Here is an 18,559-nt window from a genome sequence, read left to right on the forward strand (position 1 = left end):
AGTTTATATAATTCAGATTCTACTGTACTTTATGCAAGAAACACATGCCTGAATTATTCAGTACCAAAACATGTGAAATGACTTACAAAATGAATTCAAAAATGAGCTCAAATATTGACATCTGCATATATAGTCATAAAACTATCATTACAATTTAGTATTCTGACCATTCTTTGCTTTTTGCATAGAATTATCTTCCACAGATTTTACAGAAGTATCTTTAGGCTTCTGATCTGATGATTTTACCCCACCTGAACTCTGACTGGTGGAATCAGGTTTCTGACTGGATGATTTTGCCCCATCTGTACTCTGATTGGTGGAATCAGGCTTTGGATCGGATGATTTTACCTCACCCGAACTCTGATTGGTGGAATCAGGCTTCTGATTGGACGATTTTACCCCCCCTGTGCTCTGACTGGTGGAATCAGGCTGGCTGCTGCTCTTCTGTTTAACCTGAGCTTCTCCCGAAGGTGTACCACCTATGTTCAATGACTTCTGAGATAAACTTGTCTCCAAGGGTGGTGGAGGTTCTGATGAGGCTTTGAACATCTCTTTGACAAAATCAGGGATTTTATTCACGTACCACTCATGATTCTCTATTGTGGCCAAAACTCCACCATCATTACGTCGCTGCACACGTGCATAGTACTGTATCTTATTGCCATGGATATCAGTCAGCTTTCCCCCAATGGCATGAAGCACTGCCTCTGGTGCACACGTGTCCCATTTTTTACAACCATTGCTTGCAAAGACATATGCATGGACCTTGTTTTCTATCAGCAGCAACACCTAAAATGGTGTAACAATTTGATATTAAAGTGGTACCATAAAATGGTGCAGCAATTCAATCATATTAAAGTGTTACCAATAAATGGCATAAAAGTTCAATGATATCAAAGTGGTACCAATAAATGGCATAAAAGTTCAATGATATTAAAGTGGTACCAATAAATGGCATAAAAGTTCAATCATATTAAAGTGGTACCATAAAATGGCATAACAAATCAATGATATTAAAGACGTACCATAAAATGGGTTTCTACTTTTATGTATATTTCATGTTTGCTATATCCTATACTGTAGTGAAAATTTATTAAGTCTTCAACTGCATATATATAAAACAAGCACTTTTTATTTGACTTGTTGTGGAAAAATATAATACAACTGATTTGTGTAGATTACCAAAGATAGCACAAAGTATTAAGAAACTTGCTTAAAAAATTAATGTTTTTTTACTAAAACTGTGTTTGATTAATTTCTGTAATGCAAAAGTGTATGACACAAAAAAGCTTATGACTACGAGGACAGAAAGTTCCTAAAGTTTGAAACCTGGATCAGATAAAAGTACCCACCATTTTGCATCCACACTAATGATGTAATACCAGTCTGCTGTGGGATTTGTGATTTTTGAAGAAATGCTCTTATACAACAGTTTCTCAATTTTTTGTCTGCATCCCTAATTGTCAAATGCAATGACTGTTTTGTTTGACTTGATAATCCTCTTTTTTGAAATAAAGTGACCACACTTTACTCGTGAAGTACATAGCTGCACATCACTTTGCTTGTATAGGGTAAAAGTACCTACAAAAATTGACCTTTTACAAATATGTTTTTGCCCAAACTTTACTTTGCTAAAATGCTGAAATCAGAGATCTGCTAAACTTTAATAATGCAAAAATGCTGAAATTAGCAATTTGCTAAACTTTAATAATGCAAAAATGCTGAAATTGGCGATTTGCTAAACTTTAATAATGCAAAAATGCTGAAATTGGCGATTTGCTAAACTTTAATAACGCTAAACTACTGAAACTGAAGATCTACAAAACTTTAATGATGATAAAATGCTGTAGTTTACAGTATTTTAACTTCCATAGTATTTGAAAAATAACAGAATGATGTAAATTGGATGAATAGTGTTTCAACATGTCTGTTCATTATGGTTTTGGTACACATAAGGTCATGTACATTCTTTGTGGCTTTAGTATACATAAAGGTCATGTCTATTCTTTATGGGTTGAGTATACATAAAGGTCATGTCTATTCTTTATGGGTTTAGTATACATAAAGGTCATGTCTATTCTTTATGGGTTTATTATACATCAAGGTCATATCTATTCTTTGTGGCTTTAGTATACATAAAGGACATGTCTATTCTTTATGGGTTTAGTACACATAAAGTCAGGTCAATCATCGTGAATTTAGTATACATAAAGGTCATGTCTATTCTTTATGGATTTAGTATACATAAAAGTCATGTCTATTCTTTGTGGTTTTAGTATACATAAAGGTCATGTCTATTCTTTATGGGTTTAGTACACATAAAGGTCATGTCTATTCTTTTTGGATTTAGTGGACATAAAGGTCATGTCTATTCTTTGTGGATTAAGTATACATAAAGGTCATGTCTATTCTTTATGGGTTTAGTATACATAAAAGTCATGTCTATTCTTTGTGAATTTAGCATTCATAAAGTGAGGTCAATCATCATGGATTTAGTATACATAAAGGTCATGTCTATTCTTTATGGGTTTAGTATACATAAAGTCAGGTCAATCATCGTGGATTTAGTATACATAAAGGTCATGTCTATTCTTTATGGATCTAGTATACATAAAAGTCATGTCTATTCTTTGTGGATTTAGTATACATAAAGGTCATGTCTATTCTTTGTTGATTTAGTATACATAAAAGTCATGTCTATTCTTTGTGGATTTAGTGTACATAAAGGTCATGTCTATTCTTTGTGGATTTAGTATACATAAAGGTCATGTCTATTCCTTATGGATTTAGCATACATAAAGGTCATGTCTATTCTCTGGCTTTAGTTTACATAAAGGTCACGTCTATGCTTTGTGGTTATTGTATACACAAAAGTCATGTCTATGTTTTGTGGCTGTAGTATGAATAAAGGTGCTTCAATATTTATTTTTAATTATCAGACTGGATGAGTAATGAGAGAATCACAAATAGTTAGGCATATAAATTACCAATTTTACATAAACATTCTCAATTTAACCTAATTTAGGAATAGAAAGAGAACTGCCAGAGCTGACGTAAATAACCCTTATCATTAGTATAATATTTTCCACTGGAGAAACAGTTTCTTTTGAAAACACAGTTACCATGTAAATTATGAGAAATCTTGTGTTTATCATTAAAAAACATAGAAAAATGCATAAAAGATAGTGAAGTTTTAAAAACTGCAAGTTACATACATTTTTCTTTAATTAAAAAAACCCAAACAAACAACAGTATACACAAAATGAGCTGGAATTCAAATTGAACATAAAATTCAAAGGATTTTGTCAATTTTGTTTCTACAGCATACTAAATTTACATGACAAATTTACTCTGGGACTATGGTATGAGCACTGTAGTCACTTAAAACTATTGTAAAATAGGCATTGTCTTCCCAATCCCATCTGTTGTTTTTTTTACCAGTTTTCTATTATAAAGGCATTAGTTCACCAAACTATGGAAATAAAGATTTCATACAGGGAAGTAAGTTTTTCTTTCAAATATAATGCTCCGATGCTTATTAACCTGCTCAAATAAGACCACCATGCCAAGAAAAGTGCAAAACAAAAATCTGTAAGGATATTATTTTCCAGAAAACTGTATGTTTACAAAGCCTGTAATGAGAAGGAATTGACATACTGAAACAAAATTTAAATGCTGTCTTTGTTCTCATCCAATTCATATGATACTCAGTCTGACTGTCCATGACATAATCAGTCTGACTGTCCATGACATAATCAGTCTGACTGTCCATGACATACTCAGTTTGCCTTTCCATGACATAATCAGTCTGACTGTCCATGACATACACAGTTTGCCTGTTCATAACATACATAGTTTGCCTGTCCATGACATACTCAGTCTGACTGCCCATGACATACTCAGTTTGCCTGTCCATGACATACTCAGTCTGACTGCCCATGACATACTCAGTTTGCCTGTCCATGACATACTCAGTCTGACTGCCCATGACATACTCAGTTTGCCTGTCCATGACATAATCAGTCTGACTGTCCATGACATACTCAGTTTGCCTTTCCATGACATAATCAGTCTGACTGTCCATGACATACACAGTTTGCCTGATCATAACATACATAGTTTGCCTGTTCATAACAGACATAGTTTGCCTGTCCATGACATACTCAGTCTGACTGCCCATGATATACTCAGTTTGCCTGTCCATGACATACTCAGTCTGACTGCCCATGACATACTCAGTTTGCCTGTCCACGACATAATTAGTCTGACTGTCCATGACATACTCAGTTTGCCTTTCGATGACATACTCAGTCTTACTGTCCATGACATACTCAGTTTGCCTTTCCATGACATAACCAGTCTGATTGTCCATGACATACTCAGTTTGCCTGTCCACGATATTATATAATAAGGTTGACTGTCCATGACATACTCAGTCTGACTGTCCATGACATACTCAGTTTGCCTTTCCATGACATACTCAGTCTTACTGTCCATGACATACTCAGTTTGCCTTTCCATGACATAACCAGTCTGATTGTCCATGACATACTCAGTTTGCCTGTCCACGATATTATATAATAAGGTTGACTGTCCATGACATACTCAGTCTGACTGTCCATGACATACTCAGTTTGCCTTTCCATGACATACTCAGTCTGACTGTCCATGACATACTCAGTTTGCCTGTCCACGACATTATATAATAAGGTTGACTGTCCATGACATAACCAGTCTGACTGTCCATAGCATACTTAGTTTGCCTGTCCATGACATTATATAATAAGTTTGACTTCCCATGACATACTCAGTCTGACTATCCATGACATACTCAGTTTGACTGTTCATCACAAACTTAATCTGACTGTCCATAACATACTCAGTTTGACTGACCATGATGTGCACAATTTGACTGTCCATAGCCTGGTCAGTTTGAGAGTCCATGACATACTTATTTTGACTGTCCATGACCTCTAGGTTCATGTAAAATCTGGTGAAAAAATAAGGTCATTTCACTGTCAAAACTAGGCAGTTATTTGATATAGCTTTACAGCAGTGACTAATCCCTGTATATTATCTTCCAAATTTTACCTCAAGTACACCTCTCCCTCAATAATCTGTGCACAACAGGGTCCAAAACTACAGACTGCACTATAAGTGAGGTTGTGAGTTATCAGGAACCTCTCAAAAAATAAATGATGCCATTCCTGCTGGACATGAAAATTATGGGGTGACAACTTTGCTGTTTAATGGATGAATACTCGTTTTGGGAATAATCGTCAGTAAAGAGCTTATTTCTAATGAAATTGTTCATTTTTCTGTATAAATTACCACCATTTTCATAATGCCCTACACCTGAAAGATTGTTAAAATTATTCCAACTTGTTTCAACAACCTTCACATGTATGCAAAAACATTGTGTGTTATGTCACTGCATTTTGTTGTTGATTAGTCTGGTTCCCTGCTTTGTATACTCCGTGCATTGCACTACAATGCAGGAAGCATAGGAAGCAGGGAACCAGACTAATTGTTTATTCAATTCACAGCCAAACATGATTCCTTTATTGAAAAATAGGGTCATTTATTTTGTGTAAACAATTGTTAATACTGAAACTCAACATTTTTTTGTTGTTTTATTTGTAAAATACTGATACCGACCCATGATATCAGTGCAAGCAATAGTTAAACTTCTCATTCTAGTGGAAATCTCTGGCTACCAATTCATGAATTTTAAGTTAACTACAAACTCTGAAACTCACTTATTTACAATGAACCATATCTGTGAAATAAAAGCTATTTATTTCACCATGAGTTCATTTGCCATCCTATATTTGATCACATATGAATGAGAAGATTAATTTTAGGTAGTTTAATTATAGTATGTACACAATACAATTTATAACTGTGTTTGACTCATCTTGATCTGACACACGCTTGGCTCTTAAACAGGTAGGATTTACAGGCCATTTAACATTTCTTGTACTCCACCCCCTTTATTTGATACAAAAGATGCAATTAACATAATACAAAGAAGGCCAGTTCAACAATCCAACAAATATGTCTGCAAGTTTGATATCAAAACACAGTAAGAAATTAATTAGTTTCTCAGAGAAATGTTTGTGGATATAGCTGGTATGGTATATTGACATATTCCATTTCTGAATACATGAGGGCACATTGCATTTATGATGATTACACTTAAACTGAACTAAAACAAGGGCTTTCACATAATAAATAGTTTTTATATAATTAGTATTTATTCATTAAAGGGCTGCCATTTTTAGGCATGACATTTTCATTGAGCAAAATTTCATGTATTATTGTTATTCAGTGTACTAAGAATGTTGTTCAGAAAGAAAATTTAACAAAATATACGACTTATGAAAGGTTCATAATTTTATAATCCTGATTAAAATTTCCAAGTCCTATCTACTTTTTTTGACAATATCACAAGCAATATATCACAGTTTTAATTACCAATTTTAATCATGATTCAACAAACAGGGGTAAATTATTTTGTATTTTCTAGCAAAATAAATGGGATCCATGCCTGACCCATGTAATAAGTGGGTGAGAGTTAACAAGGGAGTTATGAGGCACGAGTTATCGAGGGAGTTGTGCATCATATCTGACTTTAAAAAAACTGTATAGTATGACCCAGATTTACTGCAAGTATTATATCAGACTGACTAATCCCTGTATAGCGTCCCAGTTTTACTTCAAATATCATATCTAACTGACTAATCCCTTCATAGTATGTCCCAAATTTACTTCACACATCATATCGAACTGACTAATCCCTGTACAGTGTCCCAGTTTTACTTCAAGTATCAAATCAGACTGACTAATTCCTGCAGTGTCCCAGCTTTACTTCAAGTATCATATCAGACTGGCTAATCCCTGCACAGTGGCCCAGCTTTACTTCAAGTATAATAAAAGACTGACTAATCCCTGTACAGTGTCCCAGATTCAATTCAAGTATCATATCAGACTGACTAATCCCTGTATAGAATGTCCCAGCTTTACTTCAAGTATTATATCAGACTAATTCCTGTACAGTATCCCTGCTTTACTTCAAGTATCATATCAAAGTGCCTAATCCCTGAACTGCATGTCCCAGATTTACTTCAAGTATTATATCAGACTGACTAATCCCTGCATAACGTCCCAGCTTTAGTTCAGATACATACATGCCAACCCCTGGCAAGGAAAAAGTGTAATCCAAGTGGACAAAAAGAGTAATCCGAGCAGAAAAAGAGTAATCCACATATAACATAATAAAATTCAATGAGCATATGTATAAAATCATTTATTTTCCCCTCTGGTCTTTTAACATCAATTACTGCATCAAGTTTTCGTATATATAGCACTTTGAGCTTTAAAAAGCAACAGACTCTCATACTGCATTTCAAAACACTTTGTACCAGCTGAGATTATGAATGTTTTGCACACCAGTAGAGCACAGAGTACTGGGTTACTGAGCCTGGATCTGAATTCACTTTTATTTTGTTAACAATACTGAACAATCTCTCAAAGTCAGCATTAGAATGGTAAAGAACCAATATTCCTTTCATAACATAACAAAGAAGAGGAAATGTATATCTTCCACAGAGGTCTTGCAAAGATTTTAAAACTACGAGTTCAGGACTCCCATTTTGGTAAAAATAGGAGTCCCACCAGCAAAAGTTGCAGTCCCCCCAAAAAAACCTATGCAAATTAGAAGAACTACTGGTTGCCACTGAGTTTAATTTCTACATTCTTTATAACACCGACATAACTCTTGTTTGTCCATCAGAGTGAGTCTGAATTTTGTTAATCCAAGGAAGGTCTTATTCAAAGTGCAAAGCTAGGCATCACACACTTTCTTACACTTGGCTACTGTCCCATCCAAACTATCAGTTCTAGCAACTTTAGTACTCTTCTGAATCTCATTACAATCTTCATCAGTTTGCCGTTTAACCCCAAAATACTTATCCAAATTTGCAAATGGCATTTTGTCTAAGTCTCAACATGTCTTGATTCCGAGGTCACATGCACAGCTTGTTCTGCTACACTCAGAAATGAACACAATAATGAAATCTAAAGTTGTTTATTTGATGTACTGTTATAAATGACCACATTTATGGTCCAGTTATTGGGTCTTTTAGATGGAAAATAAGGTGCCATTGCACATCAATTCCGTCCGCATGAAGAAATCATCAGGTAGAATGCTATCTTGATACTTCAGGAGTTCTCCTAACGTATCAGCAGCCTTTCCTGCAGCAAGGTGCATCATATGACAGTGACAACTTAATATGTACACTGATGGAGACATTTTTCAAAATATAGAATGCAACTCCTTTATTATACATATATAATTTTCATGGCTTCTGCAATGTTAAGTAAATTATCTTCTACTAAACACCTAACACTATTTGATGATTTTGTTCTTACACATGCCTATTTTCTGCAATCAGAATTTTGGAATCAGGAAAAATTTGTTTGAACAAAGGACCAACATAGTCTTCTACTGCTAGTGTAGTCCGTGTTCTATTAAGAACTCGGTAAATAATGCCTCTGCGTTTATAAAATTTGTGTCTACAGTTTATTTCTGCTGTAAAAAAGAAGTTACCTTAGTATTGGAGTTAGTAAAGCGAGCTAATTCAAGGTTTCTTTGTTTTACCATGATGACTAGTATTAAAATCCTTTACACACATCTTGCAATGGACACGAAGCAGCCCAAAAATTGAACACTGTATTGTGCAATTCATTTTTCATCTCTGAATCAGTTTTTCGTCTTTTTCTAATCCATCTGTGAAATTATTTGAAAAACATTTTTGCTCTAACACTAGCATTGACTAGAATAAATCTGACTTGACTTTTAGTGCCAATTACCTATACAGACTGGTTCTGTACCAGATATGAATTAGAACAAAGAATCTGCAATCAAAGATTAAAAATTAGAAAACCAGTCTCTTCTCTCCTAACTAAACCAAATAGCTGCTTTAAATAGAAACCGACGTCAAAAGTTTAAGTAGAAACCAGCATGTTTCTAGCAACTGGGCAGCTGGTATAAATATAACATAATACTGTTAAGAAAGTACATGCAAGTCTACAGACAAGCATACTCTTACATCACAGTTATGTAGAAGCTGTCTTTTCTAGAATATGGTCTGAAAGATTAATGGGATGTTAATAAAAGTGAGAAAACAAATGATTAATTTTTTGGGAGGGGGATATACCAAAAACATGTAATCTGAATACATTTACGCATAAGGCGTAATTTAGTGAAAACAAGTGTAATGATTATGCCAAAAGCGTAATGGTTTGCATATATGCAGATATCATATCTGACTGACTAATCCCTGTACAGTGTCCCAGCTTAACTTCAAGTAATCCCTGTATAGCATGTCCCAGATTTACTTCAAGTATCATATCAGACTAACTAATCCCTGTATAGTGTGTCCCAGATTTACTTAGGTATAATACCATTCTCTGAGGTTTTCAGTTTGACATCCATGTTCTGAAAGTTTCAAAAAATACAGGACCAGGTGAAATAGTCTAATGTGCACACAGATCCAGCAATGTGACTGATCAGAAAGCCAACTTTCAATATATCAAAAGTAACAAAATTCCTGCTTTTTTGTAGGATAATAAATTATTCCTAGCAGTTTAAGGAATTAAATGACTACAATAAAAATATGAACTAATGTAACACATGCATCAACCTAGCTGTATTCACTAACCTTATGACCTGCACCACCAACACGTAAAACTTCTGTTGGTTCACAGGCATTGACAGATTCAGTGATAATTCTGTCTGAGTGAGATCTGGTGGTAGTAATGATGCGTCCATTTGGTGGTTGCCCCCTTTTAAAACCAAATGCACCTAGAAGATAAAAGAAAATAGTATAATATATGGAACAAAACAAAAATGCTTTTAAATAAATTTGAGGTAAATATGCAATTCAGCCCCAGAAATATTGGCTTCTGAAAATGCCTCCCCAAAAGGCATCCATAAAAAAGGTAAGCATCAGTCCACAAACACCATATATACTCACTTATAAGTCCAGTCCAACTTCAAACAACATATACCCTGATCTGCCATCCCATAAGGCACCAAAAGATCTGGATCTATATTGTTTGCTCTACTCATTACTAATAAATAACTGCACAGACCCAGATCTGCTGGTACATCATGTGATGGCAAGTCTAGATTTGTGCCATCTGCAGCCCAGACTTCCTCTGACCACATATTACATACCCTGCATGTCAGAGATAACATACACTTAGTATATACAAAACAAAAGTCACGGTAGACTTCCATGCTCTGAAGTTGCATTTACTGCATGTAGTATACATTTCTGCTGAAGGTTGACGGTCCAATTTGAACAATAAAATGGTTTTAATTGTCTGAGGTAAAATGTACTATGTTATCAGTACAGGAGCGAAGCTAAAAACTAGTGAAACCTGGTGGTGGCAGTGGGAGGTAACGGTCAAGACCTATTGCCCTTTGTCTTTATGACACAGACAGGAAAAGACAATTTTCATCTTTTACTAGGGCTGGATTAATAAGGTAGCTGGCTAATATTTCCAAATATAACGTGATTGGATAACATATCTGAAGGAGAAATCATGTCTGCCTGAATTGTATTGTACCATATGAAACTGTATTAGAACCTTCTCATCCTGAGAATGTAATTTTATGATATTCTTAAACTAATCTCTTGTGCATGTGATTTATGAAAACAGACAGTAACTGTTTTGAAAGATAAATGAGTATGAAAGTGTCCAAAATATACAAAATACAGTTACACATGGAAAGAATGTAACATACAAAATACAGTTACACATGGAAAGAATGTGATAAACAAAACACAGTTACACATGGAAAGAATGTGATATACAAAAAAAGTTACACATAGAAATAATGTGATATACAAGATAGAGTTACACATGGAAAGAATGTGATATACAAGATAGAGTTACACATGGAAAGAATGTGATATACAAGATACAGTTGCACATGGAAAGAATGTGATATACAAAATACATTTACACATGGATAGAATGTGATATACAAAATACATTTACACATGGACAGAATGTGATATACAAAAAAAGTTACACATAGAAAGAATGTGATATACAAGATAGAGTTACACATGGAAGGTATGTGATATACAAGACAGAGTTACACATGGAAAGAATGTGATATACAAAATACAGTTACACATGGAAAGAATGTGGTATACAAGATAGAATTACACTTGGATAGAATGTTTAAACATATAAAATACAGGTACACTTGGATAGAATATCTGAACACATACAAAATACAGTTACACTTGTATAGAATGTTTCATTACTAGACTGAACTGACAGAATAATTATATATGGGCAGAACATTTACTCACAGGACTGAACATGTACAAAATAAAGTTACACTTGCAAGAAGAATTTTTCACCACAGGAATGAACATGTACAAAATATATTTACACCTGGATAGAACAGTTAATCACAGGTGTGAAGATATACAAAATAGAGTTACACTTGGTCAGACTGTTTCTTACAGGACCAAAGATACAAATGTATTTAAGGAATATTAAATGATTTCCTGCAAAAGCAGACTTCTAAGCAGATACATGTAGCAGGATTAGGAACAACACTGTAACTGATAAAATGTTGAAAGCTATTATGTTGTTGTATTATGATAAATAATGACATGAATTAAATAGATTTAGGATAACAGTTATTCTCAAATAGTAATCATATTTAATCACTAATCTTACCAAAACACTCAAGGCAGATGTTCTTTCATTTGCAGTATAGTGTATGAATTTTTTAGAAAGTGATTATGTTGGCAAGATAAGAACTAATGAAAAGTTCTCCTATAAACAATCTAAATAAAAAATGAAATGATTGGCATGATGCTTGCTCATTTCACTAACATGTTTTGCAGTCTGAGGATTTACTTTGGAGATTTAATTGGTTAAACACAAAATACCATCAAATCAGATTACATATTTCTAGACTTGAACTTAAGTTTTAACCTATCTTCTCCTGGTAAAATCAAGATCTGATAAAACTTCATGATAAAATATAAAACCATACCAAGGCCTATAATGCCCCAGATACACCTGCCCCTTGTGGCCTCAGGTCCAGCTTGGTAGTTGTAGTAGGGCTGGTAAATGACACCAGCAGCTGCATAACCCTTCACAGAGATCCCAATAAGTACTGTCACATGATCCAACAGTCCTGAAATAGGAATGGGAAATGCTGGTAAATCACAAGAAACTGAAAATATTAAATGCCATTACTTAATCAATCATTAATATTTAGTTCATTAACATGTTACCATTCTCAGTAATGACAATCCAATCATATGAGCCAATAGAGATTTATTCATAGTTATCAAGATAATTACATATTAGTGGTATAGCACAGAACATTCATCAGGAATACTGTATCATCTAGAGTGTGTATATAATGGTATCACCTCTAATGAGACATTATTGGTAGAGCACAGAACATTCATCAGGAATACTGTATCACCTAGAGTGTGTATATAATGTTATCACCTCTAATGAGACATTATTGATATAGCACAGAACATTTCATCAGGAATACTGTATCATCTAGAGTGTGTATATAATGTTATCACCTCTATTGAGTCATTACTGGTATAGTACAGAACATTCATCAGGAATACTGTATCATCCAGAGAGTGTATATAATGTTATCACCTCTAATGAGACGTTATTGGTATAGCACAGAACATTCATCAGGAATACTGTATCATCTAGAGTGTGTATATAATGTTATCACCTCTATTGAGTCATTACTGGTATAGTACAGAACATTCATCAGGAATACTGTATCATCCAGAGAGTGTATATAATGTTATCACCTCTAATGAGACGTTTTTGGTATAGCACAGAACATTCATCAGGAATACTGTATCATCTAGAGTGTGTATATAATGTTATCACCTCTATTGAGTCATTACTGGTATAGTACAGAACATTCATCAGGAATACTGTATCATCCAGAGAGTGTATATAATGTTATCACCTCTAATGAGACATTACTGGTAAAGCACAGAACATTCATCAGGAATACCTGTATCATCTAGAGTGTGTATATAATGTTATCACCTCTAATGAGACGTTATTGGTATAGCACAGAACATTCATCAGGAATACTGTATCATCTAGAGTGTATATAATGTTATCACCTCTAATGTGACATTACTTTTATAGCACAGAACATTCATCAGGAATACTGTATCATCTAGAGTGTGTATATAATGTTATCACCTCTAATGAGACACAAGGTGCAGAGTGTGATCAGCTTGTCACATACTCATGAGATACAGCAATGTACTTACTACATTAATTATACTTTTATTACACCAGAACATAACCCCAAAGCAGTCCCTGTCAGATCTTCACATAGGACAGTGGAGATCTGATTTTAATCAGATTGAAATGAAAGATAAAGGTAAACGTGTAAAATCATTCAAACTTATGTTCAAAATTACTTATATAAATCACATTCCCTCAATAAGTTCATGATTTTCTCAGTGATACATCATCAAGTTTCTGCAAAGAGTTCATGTCACAATAGTTCTGCCTCACAGGTTGGAAATTAACACACTTGACAGCTGTACTATACTGTCAATGGGCACTGGAATGGTATGCCAAATGGCTGAGGTTAAAACTTCAAGAATATAAACAAGTCAGGTATGTGCGTCCAATACATGATCGCAACAATACCACCTCATCTCTGTGATTTGTTCCATACATAGGATGCCACTCTCAAATAATGGATTTGATGTTCTGAAACTGTTTGTGTGAGTTTTCATTGAACATACTGTGCCAAGTATGAAGAACATTTTGATTCACATAGTATTTGAAGTCTGTACATGTATATGGATTCCTCCATCTGGAAATAGGGTGACTGCAGTGCAGCTCTGGCTGCTTTCTATGCCGTTTTGTTACCTTCAATACCATTGTGAATAGACAACCAAAAGTACAAAATATATTTATCAAGACTGTATAAGCAAATCTTGTTTCTATAATATCTGAGATATTAATCACGAGTTCTCTGATTTATGGTTTTGCAAGGCTTTCAGTGTGGAAATGGATACAAAAAAAGAAGATAAAATTAGATTTTTGAGGTTTCAATGTAGTACAAATATTTGAGGATGAATGTAGTTTCTGTGGTATAAATGGAGGCTTCATCTGATAAACTGCTTAAGATAGTGCCATGAGATATTGCATTGGCAGCTCTAATCATGTCTCAATGTTTTGCACTATATGTATACAAGGATGCAAAGCTCAAAATCAATAAACTTCTCTTTCCACCCATCAATAAATCAAATGAAGCTAAAGTGCAATAAAAAAAATTTGAAACTAAAGATAGGTTTGGAAACCATCTCATCTACTGATGGATATATAAATAATGTTTTTTCCAAACCCTCCTCCCCCTTTCCCCCATTGTAAAAAAAATATATATTCCTACAGTAAACATATTTTCTTTACCTTGTGTGAACTCTGCTGTTCCATCAAGTGGGTCAACCCATATGACAATCTGAAAGAAGACAAGCATACAGTTTGCAAGAAAATTATATCATATTTGCAAAAACATTTCAAACAACAAAGGCTTCCATACAAAAGCAACATGATAAAATATAAAAAATAAAGACATTACAATTCTGTCAAATGTATAACAAAATAACAGATTAACAGTAATGCAAGTAAAATTCTAATATCATGATTAAAGTTTCTCATATAAATAACATTCAGTCCAAACTTTTCTCTGTGGTATGTCCACATACAGTTTCTTCAATTATTTCACATCAAAATAATTCTGTCTCACAGTGAGGAAAATGACAGTCAACATGAATCTATTCCACTGTCAAAATGAAATTTTTGTTTGAATAGGTCAAATTTGAAAACTAAAGAAAACTCAGGGTAAAATTATTTCTCTGCTAATGTTTTTCATGATAAATACATTTTAACAACACAATTTCAAAGGAATACTGAAGCTTAAAATAACAATGAATAGATTAGCCAATTTAAAGTTGCAATGATCAAAACATATTGACTATAAGAAAGACAGTGCATGTTTACATATCAATTTACATGACAGGTCCTTTTCTAATAATGCCTTTCTTGGAAAACAAGCACTTTATTTCCAACAGTCTATGTACTCAACTGATTGCTTTAAGAAGCAATAAAACAGTATTCAGGAAACACTTGGCCATTAAATATGAATAGAAAGTGACGATTTAATACATGACTTTTGTTGAGGAAATTTCACAAGGAGAAATAAAAATGGCCAGTGAGATCAGGTGACTGCTAAATTAAGGCGATCATTAGGGCAGGTTCGACTATGCTATATCTTTTCAGAACATTTGACTATAGAGCTTTATAAAAGTCTTTATCCTCAAATTTGTTGTATTCCAGTATACCTTTGCCTTCCTTAGGCTACTGAATTTAGACTGGGCTAGTAAGCCCATTTCTTGGTAGCCAACTGGGCCACCATTTGATTTTGAAATATGTCAGACCTGGACATACAATAAATTTGGTCCCCCAGTGTCTGGTTTAGGAAACATTTACAATATGTTTTGACATTCCCAAATTTCCCAAAAGGAATTTAAACTGGGGTTTTGCATATCACCTGGATACACACTTATTATATTTGTTTTATTAGGGCCATGTTCAGTGAAGTCAATGGAACATAGCTGTCCATTCTTCATAACTATGTCCATCAATCTGTCTATCAGCAATTTGGTTTCAGCATGATTACTTTACTGGGAATTGTCGGATATTTTTTCCAAATTTTAAATGCAGCTTCATACTGATAAGATCATGAATGAGTTCAATTTCCAGCATTCCACAATATCATTTATGTACAGGAGAAATATCCCCCCCTCCATTGCCCATCCTAATGACTTTAATTTCCACATCACAACTTTACCAAATTTTGTTGGATTTCAAACAAATTTGCTATTCAGCTTCAATTTTATGTGACCTTGAAAAAACGTCATTTTCAGTATTCCATGACATTATGCCCCATGATTGCCCACCATCTTGACTTCGGCTTCCACTGTATAACTTTATGATGGCTTTTTTTATTTCACTAAAAAAAAAATTGGTAGGTGGCTTTTATTTTATTCATTGACATCATCTATCAGAGTTATGAACCCTTACTGCCTGTCCTTCTGATATTTGGTTTTCAATGCATGACTTTACCAAGGTTTGTTTGTGATTTCAATCAACTCTGGTATGTGGCTTTATAATGACGAGACCATGAGTGAATTTGATTTCAAGCATTTCATAAAATTTACAGGAGTTTGTCCCTTGAAAGCACATCTTTCTTACCTTGGTTTCTGCAGGATTGATGGATTTAAGCAATGTCTGGCAGGAACCTATATACTGATGAGACCAATTTCCAGCATTCCAAATAATCTTCTCAAATAGTTATGAATCCTTACCACTTGTTCCACTATTTAATTTTTTGCAATCCAAAACTATACTGAGTCTGTTCCAATGCAATGCACTCATTGTTAATAGCTCTAGCTTTCATTTTTACATAAAAGAAACACATCCTTCCAAACAGTCAAAACAAAGTACCTGATGTTTTGCTAAAACTATACTTGCAGAATGGTCATTTTCCTTGCTACATGTTCAAATGAACCCATGTTTTGCTAATAATGGCCTAAATGCATCGTCAATCTAGACACAACTGTGATGACAATATAACCTTCTTTTCTGCAATTCTAACCTCTTCATCTTTGGCATCTTTATAATCTGGAGGACATGTATGCCTCAGGACCTCTTCATCAAGACTCTTTACTATGTAATCGTCAGGAATTTTTTCTGTAGGATCCAATTGCTGAAATCAGAAAGAAAATTCCATTATCAGCAGCCAGTAGCCAAGATCAGTGACCTAAAACTTAAGAATAAAATATTTATTTTTTTAAAACCCAAAAACAAGATCAAAGTTAGCATGAGATTGCTGACCTTACTGATCTTTGCCTGACAACCCAAAAGCAAGAAAACCTTAACAGGAAGTCTGAGTTAGAAGGATGCTTTCTGCAGGAATTTCTTCAATATGCTGTTAATTTCATGTTATAAAAACAACTGTTTAGGATTCTCTGTTTGGCATCCTCCAACAATATCTGATGGTACAGTGATTCCCTACTCAAACTGCACACCTTAACAGTGGCCACCTGCTTTTTACAGCCAGAATCCCATGGCACCAATACATTAGGATAGCCATCCCTCTAATGTATATTAGTCCAAAACATGTCAAGTTTACCTCTCATGAGCAGACATATTGGAGTATGCAGATGGAAATTTCAGAAATATATGTTGATTTCTAAATTCAACACAATGACATCTTTTCCAATATACTGATAAAGCATTTAAGCTTAATCCAAACAAAATTTCAGTGATCTGATTACCCTTATTGCTGTGTTACTTATATGTCAGGTTTTGTTACTAAGATAATTACTGGCTATTAATACCATCAATATTTATTACAATGACAAAAGCTGACAGCTGAGAAGCATGGTATCATTCAGTTCAAGACAGCATAACATCCAGTAGCCATTAATTAAAAGTAGTATCTTAATATTTGGTGTTTTTCTCTTTTATATTTCTATCTGTGATGGTACCAGACATTAATCAGCTGAGTACATGACAAACTTACTTCCACTGCAAACAGGTCATTTTGTCCAAGAGCTACACATTAATTTGACAGTTTTCTAGCTAGTACTGAATGGGTAAGTTGTTGCAAAAATTATTTAATGTTGCAAGACAGTGGCAGTTTAGAAGGAAATGTAAAAGCAACATAAGCAAGAGAGTCCTATGATAACTGACAAGGACATCAGAAAGATTCTGTGATAACTGCCAAGGACATCAGAAAGATTCTAATCTACACTGTAAATTATAAAGTCTGAAGCAGTGAGAAAATGGAATGGGCAGAGAATGATAGATACAGCCATATGTATGTACCCTGATTTTAGTGACAAGAGTGCTTATTTAACTTTTAATCATGTTTTTTTAGACTCTGGCCCCCTCATATATAGAAAAATAAATCCAAATCAACACAAGTATCATCACAACTCACATAGGGAAACATTTTTCACATCACCTGGATAAACTTTTCACATCATCTACCTGCAACTGACACCTGGACAAACTTTTCACATCATCTACCTGCAACTGACACCTGGACAAACTTTTCACATCATCTTACCTTATCTCATACCTAGACACACTTTTCATATAATCTCACTGCAAGCAAATCAGTACATGTGACCAAACTGTTCACATCATTTCACTGCACGTAATACAGTGTACATGAAGACACTTCATATCATCTTACTTCAAATGAATCAATACATATGAACAAACTGTTCACATCATCTCACTGGAATTAATAGTGTACATAAAGACACTTTTCACATCATCTCACTGGAATTAATAGACTAAGTGTACATAAAGACACTCTTCACATCATTTCATTGGAATTAATAGTGTACATAAAGACACTTTTCACATC

At 34.2% G+C, this 18,559-nt stretch overlaps 1 protein-coding gene across 2 annotated transcripts in view; it reads right to left on the reverse strand.

Annotated features, from left to right (window-relative positions):
- The window catches only part of LOC149804924 (3'(2'),5'-bisphosphate nucleotidase 1-like), a 53,645-nt gene that overhangs the window by 18,648 nt on the left and 16,438 nt on the right, over nt 1–18,559 (reverse strand). For both annotated transcript variants that reach the window (XM_089945940.1, XM_089945939.1), the window contains 5 exons: nt 16,775–16,885; nt 14,527–14,575; nt 12,095–12,238; nt 9,726–9,868; nt 252–789 (listed from right to left, as the gene is read on the reverse strand). In XM_089945940.1, the coding sequence (XP_089802066.1) occupies nt 252–789; nt 9,726–9,868; nt 12,095–12,238; nt 14,527–14,575; nt 16,775–16,885 (985 nt within the window). The remainder of the gene's footprint in view (nt 1–251; nt 790–9,725; nt 9,869–12,094; nt 12,239–14,526; nt 14,576–16,774; nt 16,886–18,559) is intronic.

Source organism: Sinohyriopsis cumingii, chromosome 2 (assembly GCF_028554795.1).
Source record: "Sinohyriopsis cumingii isolate HCF-2022 chromosome 2, ASM2855479v2, whole genome shotgun sequence".
In the NCBI taxonomy this organism is placed as follows: domain Eukaryota; kingdom Metazoa; phylum Mollusca; class Bivalvia; order Unionida; family Unionidae; genus Sinohyriopsis; species Sinohyriopsis cumingii.